The 14,781-nt window shown below is 57.0% G+C and overlaps 1 protein-coding gene and 1 long non-coding RNA gene across 23 annotated transcripts in view; one reads left to right on the top strand and one right to left on the bottom strand.

Annotated features, from left to right (window-relative positions):
- The window catches only part of EHMT1 (euchromatic histone lysine methyltransferase 1), a 138,705-nt gene that overhangs the window by 77,927 nt on the left and 45,997 nt on the right, over positions 1 to 14,781 (bottom strand). For 2 of the 22 annotated variants that reach the window (XM_085002199.1, XM_085002244.1), the window contains exon 1: positions 9,704 to 10,063. The exons of 19 other annotated variants lie outside the window; for them this stretch is intronic. In XM_085002199.1, coding sequence (XP_084858325.1) covers positions 9,704 to 10,048 — 345 coding nt within the window. In that variant the 5' untranslated portion in view covers positions 10,049 to 10,063. Of the gene's footprint in view, positions 1 to 993; positions 1,338 to 9,703; positions 10,064 to 14,781 lie in introns of those variants that run through there. One more of the 22 variants, XM_085002230.1, reaches the window with a different exon arrangement.
- The window catches only part of LOC146407359 (uncharacterized), a 63,620-nt gene that overhangs the window by 25,036 nt on the left and 23,803 nt on the right, over positions 1 to 14,781 (top strand). The window lies entirely within an intron of this gene.

The following is a 14,781-nucleotide window of genomic DNA, read 5'->3' as shown; positions in this document are numbered from 1 at the left end:
CGAGCCAGCTCGGCCCTCCCGCAGATCCCAGACGCAGCCGCCCTCCCACCTTCCCGGGCTCCAGGCCTGGCCCCACCAGTGGTTTGAAACTCAGTGGTTTTCAAGTATAACTGGAAGACCCTGGGGTCCCCGGTTCTTTCAGGAACCGGAGAGGCGCGTGGGGACGGGGTCTTGTTGGCACCACCCACCCCTGGCCCCCAGACCATGGCCGACGGCACCTGGGGGGACACCCACCCCTAGCTGGCACACGTGGAACCTCGTTCTAGGAGCCAAAGAGCTTGGTCGTCCCCGTGGCCACATGGGTGAAGAGCAGCTGCCATCACCAAGCGCCTGCTGTTCCCCCAGGTACCCGCCAGCCCAAGGGGAGACCTCAGCGAGCAGAGCCCAGGCCATGGGGCACTAACCACCAGAGGCCTGCTAACAACACACAAGTCAGGACAGAGACCTTTGTGGTCAAAGCCACGCATGGTGCGTGGTCCTTTTCAGAAAAGTTCTCTGAGCCCTGCCCCAGTGGACAGAGAAGAAACACAGTAACTTCAGAGATGGGGCGGCTGTGCTGTTATAAACAGGGGAGCTGGCCAGGGGGTCTCCCTCCAACGCTTCCCAAGGCTTCTCTCTGTGCTCAGACCCTGGGAGGGCAGCGCTTAAACGCCCTCTGTCTGTTTGCACTGGCTGGACCCCTGCTCCTCAGCCCCTCCAGGGAAAGCCTGCAGCCTGCCACCTCTCTACAAGCCCTCTCAGCCACTCTGCGGCAGGAAGCTGGCACCTGGTGCCAGGCACAAGAGGAAACTCTAGAGGCCACAGGGCCTTCCTCCCAGAAGGAAGGGACCACCTCCTTGCAGGGCAGCCCTGAGGCCGCCCTCCTCACCGCTCCTGCAGCCCTGGACCCTGCTGGTCCTTGGCAACACGCTCCACCTCATCAGACAGCTTTGCCCAGACCCCGCCCTGTCGCCCCCTGGTCCAGCCTGTCTGTCCCACAGCACACACACTCACTCAGGTTCCAAGCGCAGGACCTGTGCTGTCCTCCACTGCAGCTGCGTGGCAGCAGGGCCAGGCACGAGGCAGGACAAAGGAGACTGAGGAAGGAAAGGCCAGGGGGTGCGGGGCAAGCCTCCCCCCACTTCTTCCCTGCTTCGGGGTGCCAGGAACTCCAGGAGCACAGTCGGCCTCTGCCGTGTGACTAAAGAAGAACCCAGCCGCTGTCACTCTGACTCCTCCTGGGCGCTGCCAGGGCCACGTCCAGAAGTCCACAGGCCCAGAGCCCGAGGTCCGCAGCAGCGCAGGAAGGACAGAAACCTCCTGACTTCAGATGCTCTGTGAGGTGAACCTTCGTGTACCTAGCAAGAGGGAGCAGGGCTTTCATCACCTTCTCAAAGGGCCAAGGACCCACGGCATCGACACCAAGAAAGGGTCACCGACAGAACACGTGGCCCTGGCCACGGCAGGGCCAAAGAGAGCTGCTGGTCCGGACTCCAGACCCCGCCAGCTCCCCAGCAGCCGGAGGCTGTGACGATCCCGGCAGCGAAGGCGGGCAGGCGACCTCAGTCTCTGCTCTGCGAGAAGAGCCTAAACAAAGAGCAGGATGAGCCTGGGACTCGGGAACCTCTGGGAGCCGCCGCCCCGGCAGCAGAAGCCCTGAGCAAGGGCCCCTCAGCGGCAGCGAGCCCCACATCCTGCCCCCTCTGCGCCACTTCCCCGGCAAGACAGAGCCCTGGGGACACGACGGAAGCCAAGCGGCAGGAAGCACGAGAGGAGCTAGAACATCGCGTTGTGCCTGAGAAAGAAGCGTCAAAAGAACACAGAACAGCCCGAGGGATGCCACTCCCAAGTCTGGGACACTTCAGGCATCAAAATGACCAGCGACAGGAATCGATGCCACCCACTGAATAAAACACCAGTGTTAAGCACGTGAACAGATACCAAATCTAACGGGAAATTCCTCCATACCCTGGAATGCCAACTACCAAAGGCCGAAAGAGGGCTGGCAGTTAAAAACCACCATGAAAACTCGCGGGGGAAAGTTTCCCGTGGGAAATGGGATCTTGACATCATCTCAAAGTATCCTGCCACCAGATTCTTCTCGAGTACAAAGGGCAAAGCAGCAGCCTCACAGTGGAGAAAGCTGGAGGCGCTGCCTTTCCCACGTGGCAGCCACGGACAAAGCAGCAGATCTAATGGGACACACCGTGGAACCTGCTTCTGTGGCCTTCCTGCCACCAGGGCTCCCAGAAAGCAGTTCGTCTGTGCTCCGAGTAAAGAAAGATCAAGAAGCTGCCAGCCAGGAGGAGGAGAGACGGGCAACCCGTCCACACCCTGCCAACTGGATGCACCAGTGCCACGTCCACACTTAATTACCGTGACAACTGCGTGCAGCGCCGACCAGGCACGCCCCAACGGCACATGCCCTGATGTCAGTCGTGACTTCATGGTTACGCACGAGTCCTTGTCTGCGGCAAATAAGAGCAAAGTGGTAGAGAGTCTGAACTCACCTGTGGGTGCAGAGGAGATGAGGTGCACCTGTGTGCCTGGGGGTGCACGTGTGCAAACTGAAGAACAGAACAAGTGTCTGGGAGCCACTGTACTAATCCTGCAACCTTTCTGTATGTCTGAAATTCCTTTTTTTTTTCCTTAACGGCCACACCTGCAGCACATGGAGGTCCCCAGGCTAGGAGCTGAATCAGAGCTGCAGCTGCCGGTCCACACCACAGCCACGGCAACACAGGACCCAAGCCATGTCTGCGACCTACACCACAGCTCACGGCAATGCCGAATCCTTAACCCACTGAGTGGGGCCAGGGATGGAACCCGCATTCTTATGGATACTAGTGGGTTCGTTTCTGCTGAGCCAAAGGGAACTCCCTGAAATTATTTCAAATTAAAGTGTGTTTAAAAAGAAAACACGGAGTTCCTGTCGTGGCGCAGTGGTTAACGAATCCGACTAGGAACCATGAGGTTGCGGGTTTGGTCCCTGCCCTTGTTCAGTGGGCTAACAATCCGGCGTTGCCGTGAGCTGTGGTGTAGGTTGCAGACGCGGCTCGGATCCTGCGTGGCTGTGGCTCTGGCGTAGGCCGGTGGCTACAGCTCCGATTTGACCCCTAGCCTGGGAACCTCCATATGCCATGGGAGCGGCCCAAAGAAATAGCAAAAAGACCAAAATAAAAAATAAATAAATAAAGTTTAAAAAAAAAAAAAAGAAAGATAACACTAAGAGAGTTCCCACTGTGGCTAAGCAGAAATGAGCCTGACTAGTAACCATAAGGATGCAGGTTCAATCCTTGGCCTCACTCAGTGGGTTAAGGATCCGGCGTTGCCGTGAGCTGTGGTGAAGGTCGCAGACGAGGCTCAGATCCTGCATGGCTGTGGGGTAGGCCGGCAGCTGTAGCAATGATTAGACCCCTAGCCTGGGAACCTCCATATGCTGTGGGAGCAGCTCTAAAAAAGAAAAAGAAAACGCAAGGGAAGCCTTAAGACCAGAATCATGCCGCATGAGCTGCGGTGCAGGGAGGACAGAACATGAGCTATGACAGGAGTGCCCTGCAGGGAACAAAGAGGCAGCGGCACAAACCCACAGCCTCCCACAAAAGGGAGGTCCACACGGGGCCACAGGCCTGGAGTCAGAGGACCTGGGCTCTGTCCAGCTCCTCTGTCCGCTGGTGCTTTGCCAGGGTCGCCTGGCTGCTGCAGCTCTGGAGCAGGGACCACTTGTCCAGGAGCGACTATGAGGATGGAGCTGTCACCCAGGGTGCGCGGAAACCACGAACTGTCGTGCACAAAGGGCTCCACAGACCGCTGTGCACACCTGTGCCGCCAGGTGCCCAGGACTGCGGGGCGCCCTGCAGCGGCTGCGGCACCAGCTGGGAGTCCCGCCGAGAGCGTGAGGACAATGGGCAGGGCGCGCAGAGAGCAGCCCCTGGGAGGTCTGTGTCACCACCGAGGGCGACCAGCAGGACGGCTGCACAGGGGCCGACATGCACACTTCCCACTTGTAACCAACTATCAACATCTGAAAAGTAGGGGTTACGAAAGGTCTGAAAGTGAGGGCCCAGGCGAGGCTGCTGGCGCCCCCCAGGGCTGGCCCCTGGCACAGCTCAGACCCCACTTTCTCTGTGTGTGGGCACCAACCCTCACGGTACAGATGCCCTTCCTACCTTGGCCCACTTCGCTCACCCAGCTGACCCACCTGCCCTGACTCCCCTGACTAACGGGTCACCTCCTAGGACCCAGTCCTGGTCACTCCTCTCAGCAGTGACGACACAACTGCCCCCACCAGGTTGGGTGGGTCCAGGGTGTCTGGTCCCACAGTCGGTCCAGAGCCGCCCTTGGCCCGAACAGCCGGGCCTCACCTCAGCCCATCACTCGCCAGCAGCCTACACCATTCAGCCCACCCGCACCCTAGACCTCCCAGAGATCAAGAGCTCAAAACTCACTTCCCTCACAGAAGCAACACCTGCAGATGGTGCAAATGCAATGCTGTGGGCACCTTAGCAGGAATCAAGACACACCCCGAGCGCTAGCCCGAGTGACTGGGCTCCTCCCGCCAGCACTCAGGACAGCGCCCCGGGGTAACCTGGCCGTCAGCACCACGGCCAGTGGCCCCGAGGCGACGCGGAGACCCTGGAAAGGCAGCATGGGGCTGGGCTGAGCCCCCCACCCCCTCCACCCGGGGCATCGGAAGAATGATGGACAAAGTCCACGCTGAGCCTCTGAGCGACTCCCAGGAGCGACACCTGACCCACAAAGTCAAGTTCCATGACTTCCCCCCCCAAGAAAAGTCTGGTTTGAGACTATTACCTAACACACTTTCAGGTCATGTCAGAATGACCCCCTATTTTGTTCTGCCTCTACTCCAGCACATTCGGGAATCCGCCGACAAACACCAACATGCCACATCCTGGACAAGCACGAGCTCCAGAAACAGAACAGCAACATCCTGCCTCACTTTGTCTCTCATGCAGAACACGAGGCCTCCCTGCCGGTTTCGATAAGTGACCACGGTCGATGGCCCAGGGCAGAAGAGGAAGGGGCAGGGAGCACGGGGACGGCAGAGGGCTGGCAGGCATGGGGGGGACAGGACACTGAGGGGGCCTGCCCTGTGCCCCATCCCTGACTTCGTGACTGACACCTGGCAGTGGGACAGAGGACGGAGCGCCAGGGCCACTCCACGCAGTGCCTACAGGACTGCTAACTAAGCGCCTTCACAGGCGGTGGAGTCTGGGATGCTAACAGTCCCCCAATAAAGGACAAGTTAGCTGATCAGACGAGCATAAAAACAAGCACCAAAGAAAAGGAACGCTCTCTAGGTCTGACGTTTTTTGCACAAGGCTCCGTCTCACAAAGCTAACACTTGGTGTGCCGTTAAAACACAGGCGCTGCCAGCGACCTGCTTCGCCTGAGCAGAGAGGAGCAGCACAGAGGGTTCTCAAAGCTCGAAGCAGAGACACGCTCCCTACTGAGCTCAACCTCGTCTATCCCGGCAGGATCCTTTTGCCTTGATCAAAGCAAAACAAAATGACCAGGAAACGCAAAGCTTTGAGTTAATTATTTTACTTCAAGCCCAGATCTTTCCATTTGGGGGACTCCATCTGGTTGTGCAGGAGCAAGACTTTAACGCATGTGAATAACCGCCCAGCAATTCAAGTTCCTAACACGTCAGTACAGCCGCCGGCTCAGAACCCGAAGGCCGTTTTGTTACTGGTGCACAGACAAGACAACTAACACCAGCAGAGTCTACCAGTGGTTAAACCATCTCCCCAAAGCCTGGTCTCTGTCCTAAAAGAACGTCCCATACAATCATCTAGGTTCTCGGGAGCCGTGTCACCAGTCAGGGCTGGCTCACCTGACTTCCCCGAAGGCACAGCCCCCACCCCAGCTGCCTGCAACTCACCCTGGCCACCCCACCCACACCCCACGGCCAGCCCAGAACGTCATGCTCCCATGCCCTGGGACCCCAACACCCCCGGCCCGGGAAACATCTGCCCTGCGGACAGTGCCAACCCCCAGCCTCGGGAAGACCGGAGGAGGAGGAGGAGCAGGGGCAGCCTCACGTCCCGCCTCTCCTTCTGCGGGGCCGCACAGGCTCAGCCCGCATCGAGCGCCACGGCCCCAGCCCAAACCAGGGCCGTCGCCGCCACGGCCGCAAGGCTGCCCGCCCCCAGCCCAAGACCCACATGCAAGTGTCTCTAGCTGGGGGGGCAGCACCTCCTCCGCCTCCTCCCAGGGACTCGTGCAGCCAAGCGCCGCCACGGGAGCGCGGAGAGCCCAGACCACGGGCCCCATCCGTGAGCATCAGACTTTCCGTTGTTCAAATGCCACGCACTCGCGCACTGCTTCGAATCCACGGCTCCCACCGGGAAGGGGCGAGGGCGGCGCTGCTACGACGGTGTGAGCACAGCACGCCCGCTCTGCTGCTCCAGAGAAACACAGCTCCTTCCAAGGTTTTTCCCTCTCCGTCCTCCCACACCCGCCCCCACTCCAGGGCGCTCAGAAGCAGCCTTCACATCTAACCACCAAGCCCGACCCAGAAAGGGGAGCCCTCGCGGAGCCCAGGGCTGCAGGGGTCTGGGGCTTCTTCGGTCAGAGAGCCTTCCACACACAAGCTCTGAATGAAGACCGTCGCGGGGTGAGAGCAGCAAGGAGACTGAAGGGGTGCGGGCCTTGCGGGGTGGGGGCTGTCCCCAAGGACACCCCTTGATTTTCACAAACAGGAGCTTTACCATCATGCCACTCGACTCTCCCTAAACACAATGGGCACAGCCCCCCGCCTCGTGGCCACGCGCCTCCAGCAGAATTGAAACCTCAGCAAAGCTGACTCTGCAGCAGAGACTCGGCGGAGGGGGTCGGAGACCCAGGTGCCCTCTGGGCCTCCGGAGAGGGGGTCAGGCCTTCCAACTCCCCAGGCTGAGCTCAGCCACCTGGTCCTGACCCATCACGTCCTCACCGACAGGGACCTGCCGGTTTTGACAGTAAAACTGCAGCTGGGACCTGCAACGCCAGAAGTGCTCAGGGTAAGAGCTGCTCAGCAGCCTGCCCAGGGCCTCGCGCGGCCTCTTCCCGGCCTACAGTAAACTGCCAGTGAGAGCAGGGCCGTGGCTGAGATGCGCTGGACGGAGGACAGCAGCAAGGGGGCACGCCTGTCAGGAAGGGCAACAGACGGGGCCACCTGTGCACATGCTCGTGCCCCAGAACGGGGCTGGCCCCCCCGCCCTTCTGGACGTCCACTTTAACGGCCTGGCTAAGGCAGTGCTGTGGCTGCAGATAAAAGGAAACGCTGCAGTTTGGGACGTTTTTTCCTCAAATGCAAGTTGGCAGGTTTCCATATACATAAAATCGTAACGGGAAAAATGCATCCCAGGAGATAAGGCAGATCTGACCGAGGCTATGCCGGACGTTTGGGACGTTTTTTCCTCAAATGCAAGTTGGCAGGTTTCCATATACATAAAATCGTAACGGGAAAAATGCATCCCAGGAGATAAGGCAGATCTGACCGAGGCTATGCCGGACTTGCAAGGCCAAGCGCACGTCCAGCCATCAGGGCAACTGGCACTGCAAGCTGGCCAAGACATGGGCGTCCAGCTACATCTGAAGTTCGAAGAAATGACAACTCCTTTTTCAGCATAAATGTGATTCCCTGCACCTCCACTGGAACCAGGCCCCTGCATTTATTTGCTGAGTCGGGCAGCCCCACGCTGGGTCTGGGAGGGTCAGCAAAGGCGCGGGGCTCTAGGTCCCTTTCATTCTGAAACGGCAACGCCACATTTTCCAAAGGCAAGTCTCTGCCCTGGGAAATCATACTAAAAAGAAAAAGATTTTGAATCACACACTAATAAACTAATGTTAAACATTAAAAATTAATCCTTGTGTAAAACAAAACTGGTGCCCACCAGCCAGGTGACCAGGACTGAGTCCCAGCCCTGCCATCCTGACTCCAGTGCAGCCTAAAGGGATCCGGGACCAAGAACAGGAAGAGCACCTCGGCTTGAGCCAAGCAGGCCCCTCTGAGAGGCAGCGCTCTCTCGGGAGGAATTCGGGCGAGGCCAGGCCCCTGCATCTTCCCAAACACAGAAAAGCGAGAAAAGCGTGAACGGAGGTGCCCCTGCTCCTCAGGGACCTTCCGCGCACACGTGTGCCCGCCGCCGCACTGCCCGGCCTGGACGGCACGCAGGCCTGCCGCGCCCCGGCTTCCCAGCCAGCCCCAGGGCCACCGCAGGCTGTCTCCCCGCCCGGGGTCCTCAGGAAGACCGCGGGTAGAACTCGGCTCTCGGCTCCTACGCGGCCCAGCGCTTCATTTCCGTCTGCGCGCACCAGTCAAGGTCCAGTCACCCGGCCCTCGTGCTGCTGTGGCCACTCTGACTCATCAGGCCCCGAGGCCGCCCTTCCAAGAATCCTGGCCTGCCTCCCGCGTCTAGCCTGGTCACAGGGGAGCGGACGGGACCTGTGCCACCCATGCACACCTGTCTCAAGTCCCAAACAGCGCACTTGCACAGCAACGCCCCTCTACTCCACGGGAATGAGAAGCAGCTAAAACGAGTCAGGCCGCCAAGTCTGACGGCACGACATGATAGCATTTCCCAAGAAAAGATGCACAGTTTTTGGTTTCGCCTTTTACCAAAAAGGGGACATGGAGGAGAGAAATACCCAGATGCGAAGGCCACGAAAGGAGTGTTTTCAAGGGCCTTCAGGTGAGCGCTGGCGTGTGGCTGCGACCATCCCCGCTGCCTCACAGATTACTCCCTCCAGCCACGCAGGACCGTGGGCGGTGACGGGGTTTCCTCTCCTGTGTAGGAGCTGGGTGCCCCAGAGGCTTTCTTAACGGCTAAAAGCAAAGCTCATTTACAGGTTTCACAGCCTGGCCGCCTCTAGTACACCCTCCCACTGGTAAGAAGACAAACACGTGACAGTCGTCTGCAGCTTCAAGGCCACAATCTGCGGTAAACAAAGGCAGCCCACGGGGACATCGCTCGGCCGGCGAGGGCCTGGCCGCCAGCACAGGCCACGCTGCTTCTCACCCAACGTGGTCCCTGGACTCAAGCTGAACGCGCGCCAAGCACCCCTGCAGCAACGCGGTCGACCTCGGCGTCCCTGGGTTTGGTTCCAGACGCCGGGAGGAGGGCAGGCGTGTGCACACCCGGTCCTCCGCATCGAGGGGCCCACATCCGCAGACTCAGTCAACCACAGACCAAGTGTACTGGGAAAAACCGCCCCCAGGGGCCACAGAGTAAAAAGCTGGATGTGCTGCTTTGCCAGCTGAAGACCCTCCTACGAGACCTGACACTGTCTGCCAGCGGTTGCCGGGGCGCTCACACAGCAGGTGCGCGGAGTAACACCGACGGGCGAAGCCGCCGCAGCATCTCACCCGGGGCGCTGGGGTCCGCTATCCCGGGCGTCGTCCCCACAGGCACGGAAGACAGCCGTGCCGCGGAGCTATTACCCTGAGGACCGCATGGGGCGTCTTCGCGGCCTCTCCGGAGAAGCGCAAGGGCTGGACCTGACAGGCAGGCTCCGCGGCCTCGGCCTGAGAGGCGGGGCCTCCCCACGCGGGCGCAGCGTCAGCCACGCGCACGGCCGCGCGCTCCCGCCACAGAGGCGCCCGAGCCAGGTCCCAGGGCTCGGCCCCCTGGTTCCTACCCCGCAGCCGACGTCTTTCCTTTCTAGAAAGAGTTAACCATGGCTCACGGGGGAAAGATCACAGGAACTCTGACCTTACCCCAGAAGACTCCTCAAAGTCAAGGACGAGTAGGAGTTTCCGTCGTGGCGCAGTGGTTAACGAATCCGACGAGGAACCATGAGGTTGCGGGTTCGGTCCCTGCCCTTGCTCAGTGGGCTGCGGATCTGGCGTTGCCGTGAGCTGTGGTGTAGGTTGCAGACACAGCTCGGATCCCGCGTGGCTGTGGCTCTGGCGTAGGCCGGTGGCTACAGCTCCGATTCGACCCCTAGCCTGGGAACCTCCATGTGCCGCGGGAGCGGCCCAAGAAATGGCAAAAAGACACACACACACACAAAAAAAAGTCAAGGATGCATAAAGGCTAGATGTATCCGGAATAATCTGCATCAAAAAGACAAGCCCATAGATGACTGAAATAACCTCATCAATTTAAAAATTAAAGGAAGGAAAAATGAAAACGAAAATGGAAGGAAGAGGGAACCGCGACACTGCGACGGATCTGAACAGAAGCGGCCTCTGGTTCTGAGAGGAGAGCCCCTGCACCACCCAGGGGTCCAGAGAGAGGACAAGACTGGCCTCTGACTCGGCTTTTTGCTTTAAGTCCATGAGTTTCAATGTATCTGCAGTTGTACAATCATCATCAAACACCTAGTTTTCGATTTCCATCCCAGACCCCAAGTCCGCCCTCCCCCCGAAGCCACCCCCTTTGGTAACTAAGTTCTTCAAGGTCTGTGAGTAAATGTCTGTTGGGCAAGTAAATTCACTGTATCCTTTTTAAATTTTTATTTTTTATATTTTTCTTTGCTTCTTAGGGCCACACCTGTGGCATATGGAACTCCCCAGGCTAGGAGTCGAATCAGAGCTGTAGCTGCCAGCCTCCACCACAGCCACAGCAAGGCAGGATCCAAGCCAGATCTGCAACCTACACCACGGCTCAAGGCAACGCCAGATCCTTAACCCACTGAGTGAGGCCAGGGATCAAGCCTGCACCCTTGTGGATACTAGTTGGACTCTACCGCTAAGTCACATGGGAACTCCACTGTAGGCCTTCTTTAGAATCCACACATAAATGACAGCATATGGCATCGGCGTCTGTCTGGCTAACTTCACTTAGCATGATAATTTCCAGGTCCATCCATGTTGCTGCAAATGCCATTACTGCCTTCCTTTTAATGGCTGAGTAATATTCCGTTGTGTATATGCACCACATCTTCTTGATCCACCCCTCTGTCGATGGACATTTAGGTTGTTTCCATGTCTTGGCTATTGTATTACTGCTGCAATAAACATTTGGGTGTGTGTATCTTGTTGAGTCATGGTTTACTCTGGTAGATGCCCAGGAGTGGGATTGCTGGATCAAATGGTCATTCTATTTTTTTGTTTTGTTTTGTTTGAGGAATCTCCATACTGTTTGCCACAGTGGTTGCACCAATTTCCATTCCCACCAACAGTGTAGCAGGGTTCCCTTTCTTCCACACCCTCTCCAGAATTTACTGTTTGTAGACCTTTTGATGGTGGCCATTCTGGCTGGTGGAAGGTGGAAGCTCAGAGAAGTTTTGATTTACATTTCTCTAATAATGAGTGATTGCTGAACATCTTTTCATGTGGTTATTTTGGCCATCTGTATATCTCTTTGGAGAACTGTCTGTTTAGAGCTTCTGCCCATTTTTGGACAGGGTTTTTTTGTTTTTTTGGTATTGAGCTGCAGGAGGTGTTTATACATTTTGGAGATTAATCCCTTGTCAGTCACTTCCTTTGCAGATATTGCCCATTCTGTGTGTTGGCTTTCGTTTTGTTCAGTTTCCTTTGCTGTGCAGAAACTTTCAGTCTCCCTGGCTCCCATGTGCTTGTTGTTGTTTTACGGGCATTCCTCCAGGAGGTGGACCCAAGAAGACGTTGCTGGGCTTGTCAGAGAGCGCTTGGCCTCTGTTCAGCGCAAACGGGCTTCAGAGTCTACAGTCTTATATGGGGTCCTTAATCCATTTTTAGTTTGTTTTGTGCATGCTGTTAGGGTTAGATTATCTACAGGGAGCTGTCCAGTTTTCCCAGCACCATCCATTGAAGGGACTTTCTTTCCTCTTCTTTGTTTTGGCCACACCCACGGCATATGGAGGTTCCCAGGATAGGGGTCAAATCAGAGCTGCAGCTGCCGGCCTACGCCAGAGCCACAGCAACCCCAGATCCGAGCCACGTCTGCGACCTACACCACAGCTCACGGCAATGCCAGATCCTTAACCCACGGAGCAAGGCCAGGGATCGAACCCGAAACCTCATGGTTCCTCGTCGGATTTGTTAACCACTGCGCCACGAACTCCTCTTTTGTCTCTTTAGGTGGGTTTATTCCTAAGTATTTTATTCTTTTTGTTGCAATGGTAAATGGGACTGTTCCCCTAATTTCTCTTTCTAATCTTTCGTTGTTACTACATAGAAATGCAGTCGATTTCTGTGTATTGATTTTGTATTCTGCGACCTTGCCAAGTTCACGGATGAGCTCGAACAGTTTTCTGGGAGCGTCTTCAGGGTTTTCTAGGTTTAGCGTCTTGTCGTCTGCAAACAGGGGTAGTTCTACCTCCTCCTTCCTGATTAGGACTCCTTGTGTTCCTTTCTCTGCTCTGACTGCCGTGGCCAGGACTTCAGAAACAACGTTGAAGAGCAGTGGCGAAAGAGCACATCCTTGTCCTGTTCCTGATCTCAGCGGGAACTCTTTCGGCTTTTCACCACTGAGAATGATGGGTGCTGTGGGTTTGTCCCATGTGGCCTTTATTATGTTGAGGTAGGTTCCCGCGATGCCCACTTTCTGGAGGGTTTTTTGAATCAGAAATGGGTGCTGGATTTTGTCCAAAGCTTTTCCGCGTCTACGGAGAGGTTCGTGTGGTTATTCTTCCGCTTGTTCACGGGTGGATCCCAGGGACGGAGTTGCGGATGTTGACGCCTCCTTGCGTAAATCCCACTTGATCATGGTGGACAATCCTTTGAAAGTGTGTTGGATTCGGTTTGCTAGCACTTTGTTGAGATTTCTGCATCTACGTTCATCAGTGATATCGGCCTGGAATTTTCTCTGTGTGTGTGTGGTATCTCTGTCTGGTTTTGGTATCAGGGTGACGGTGGCCTCATAGAACGCGTCTGGGAGTGTCCCTTCCTCTGCAGTTTTTTGGAATCGTTTCAGAAGGATAGATGTTAACTCTCCTCTAAAGGTTGGATGGAATTCGCCTTGAATCATCACGTGGGTGGGAACTCTCGCTCCTGTCGGAGAGCCTCTCTATATGGTCATTTTCCAGTTGGTGGGTCACCCACCCAGTGGGTGTGGGGTTGCTGATAGCACGAAAGCGCTCCTCCTCCTGTCCCGATGTGGCTGCTTCTTTGTCTTTTTGTGTAGAGTATCTTTTTTGGTGGTTTCTAGTCTATGCGGCTGATTGGTTGTTCAAGAATTGGTTGTAATTTTATGGTTTTCATGAGAGATGAGCTCCAGTACTTCTGCTCCACCATCTTAATCCCGTCTCTCCTCTGGCCTCTGGTCTGAGAGCCAAGACCCCACACATCACCTGGGAATCCAGAGGGGGGCAGGGCCTGAGCACTTCCACCCCTGGCTCGGGCAGGCCTCAGCCAGCAGGTCCCAGCCCCCAACCCACCGGGGCCGCATCACGCGCGGTCTACAGGATTCTGGGGACCCACACCCGCTACTCCCTCACAAGGCCAAGGCTGCAGAGGGGCCTCTATTGTCCACAACACAGGGAGAACAGTGACTTCAAAACTGACCACGTTCCTGCCTCTCCCAGTCCAATGTCCCAAATCTATAGCTTCCATAGCAACGTCTGAAAAGACAAACAAAATTCCTCTCCTCCTGCATCTTAAAAGAAAAGGGAGTTCCCGCCGTGGTGTAGCATAGCAGTTAAGGAACCCGCTTGTCTCTGTGGTGGCTCGGGTTCAATCCCCAGCCTGCGCCCTGCAGACAGCACAGCACCCAGCCCAGGGCACAGGGAGAGGGCCTCCTCTCCCTACTGGTGAGGAGGTTTTGGTCCTACCCCAAACGCGAGATGCCCAACTCCAACCTGCCGTTTGCTCCTCTTGGCACAAGGCCTGGACTGGCGCTGGCCTCTCCTCCCTGAGAACCACAGGGACGCCATTTCAGGGCTGCAAGTACCAAACGGGTTCTCAGAGACGACACGCATCTTCAGTCCGAGAAACTTCTGAGATGAGCTCCCTGCCCACCCCCGATTTTAATCTATTTTCCACACACCAATTTCACTAGCTAATTATCCAAAGGGGTGGAGAGAAAAAGAATGAATCCTTTCAATAATCTCACAGATTTCCTTTTCCCTCTTTTGTCTTTTTGTTTTTCTGCTTGGCAGAAAAAGGAGAGTTAGTTCCTAAATTTGGAAAACACAATTAATATCCAAAGTGGCCCCATAAGTGACATTTGAGGGACTGCGAACTATCAGAACAGACTCTCCCTCCATCTGCTACTTAACCCTTAACTGGCCTCTCTGCAAAGAATAAAATCAAAGGCACCACATCCTTGCTGCCCCCTTGACCGGGAACTCTCTCAGCTACTGTAACCTCATGGACGTGCGGCCACCAGACCAACGTGTCCCCTCCTCCACGCCCTCTAAGGAGCTGATGCACACATTCCCCTGAGGTGGCTCTGTGTGCCTGGCCACTCCCTGGGCCTGGACCTGAGACTGTGCTCGGAGTGGGCTTCCTGGAGGCCAAGGTCAGGGCCCGGCGTCTGCACAGCCCCGCCCAGCAGGGGCCCGCAAGGAGCCCAGGCTCTCAGAGACGCCAGGGGCCGCCGAGCACGTGCGGCAAAGGCCTTCAGGTCTCCCGCCCCAGCGCCAAATCTCCCAGCTGAGACCCCGGACTCTCGGATGAGAAATCCCCCCTCAGTTTCTGGCCCGTGGGCGACGGAAAGCGAGGCGGCTCTTTCCTGGCGTCCCCAGACCGCGCGGGCGCGAGGCCCCTCCAGGATCAGAGCCAGCACGGCCTGGCCTGGGCCACACCCCGAGGCCTCCCCTCGGACCTCCGCCTCCGGACCAGAGAGGCACCGGGCACCGAGGAAGCCCGAGGGGAGGCACGGGGCCGCCCGGACACGGCCCGGCCCACAGCCCCCGGCACCCGAAGCC

This window comes from Sus scrofa, chromosome 1 (genome assembly GCF_054392235.1).
Source record: "Sus scrofa isolate SSC_HxYL_T2T_F1_AM1 chromosome 1, Sscrofa_HxYL_maternal_Yorkshire_Landrace_v2.0, whole genome shotgun sequence".
In the NCBI taxonomy this organism is placed as follows: Eukaryota; Metazoa; Chordata; class Mammalia; order Artiodactyla; family Suidae; genus Sus; species Sus scrofa.
The sequence above is the reverse complement of the archived record's forward strand: the minus strand, read 5'-3'. Positions and strand labels throughout refer to the sequence as shown.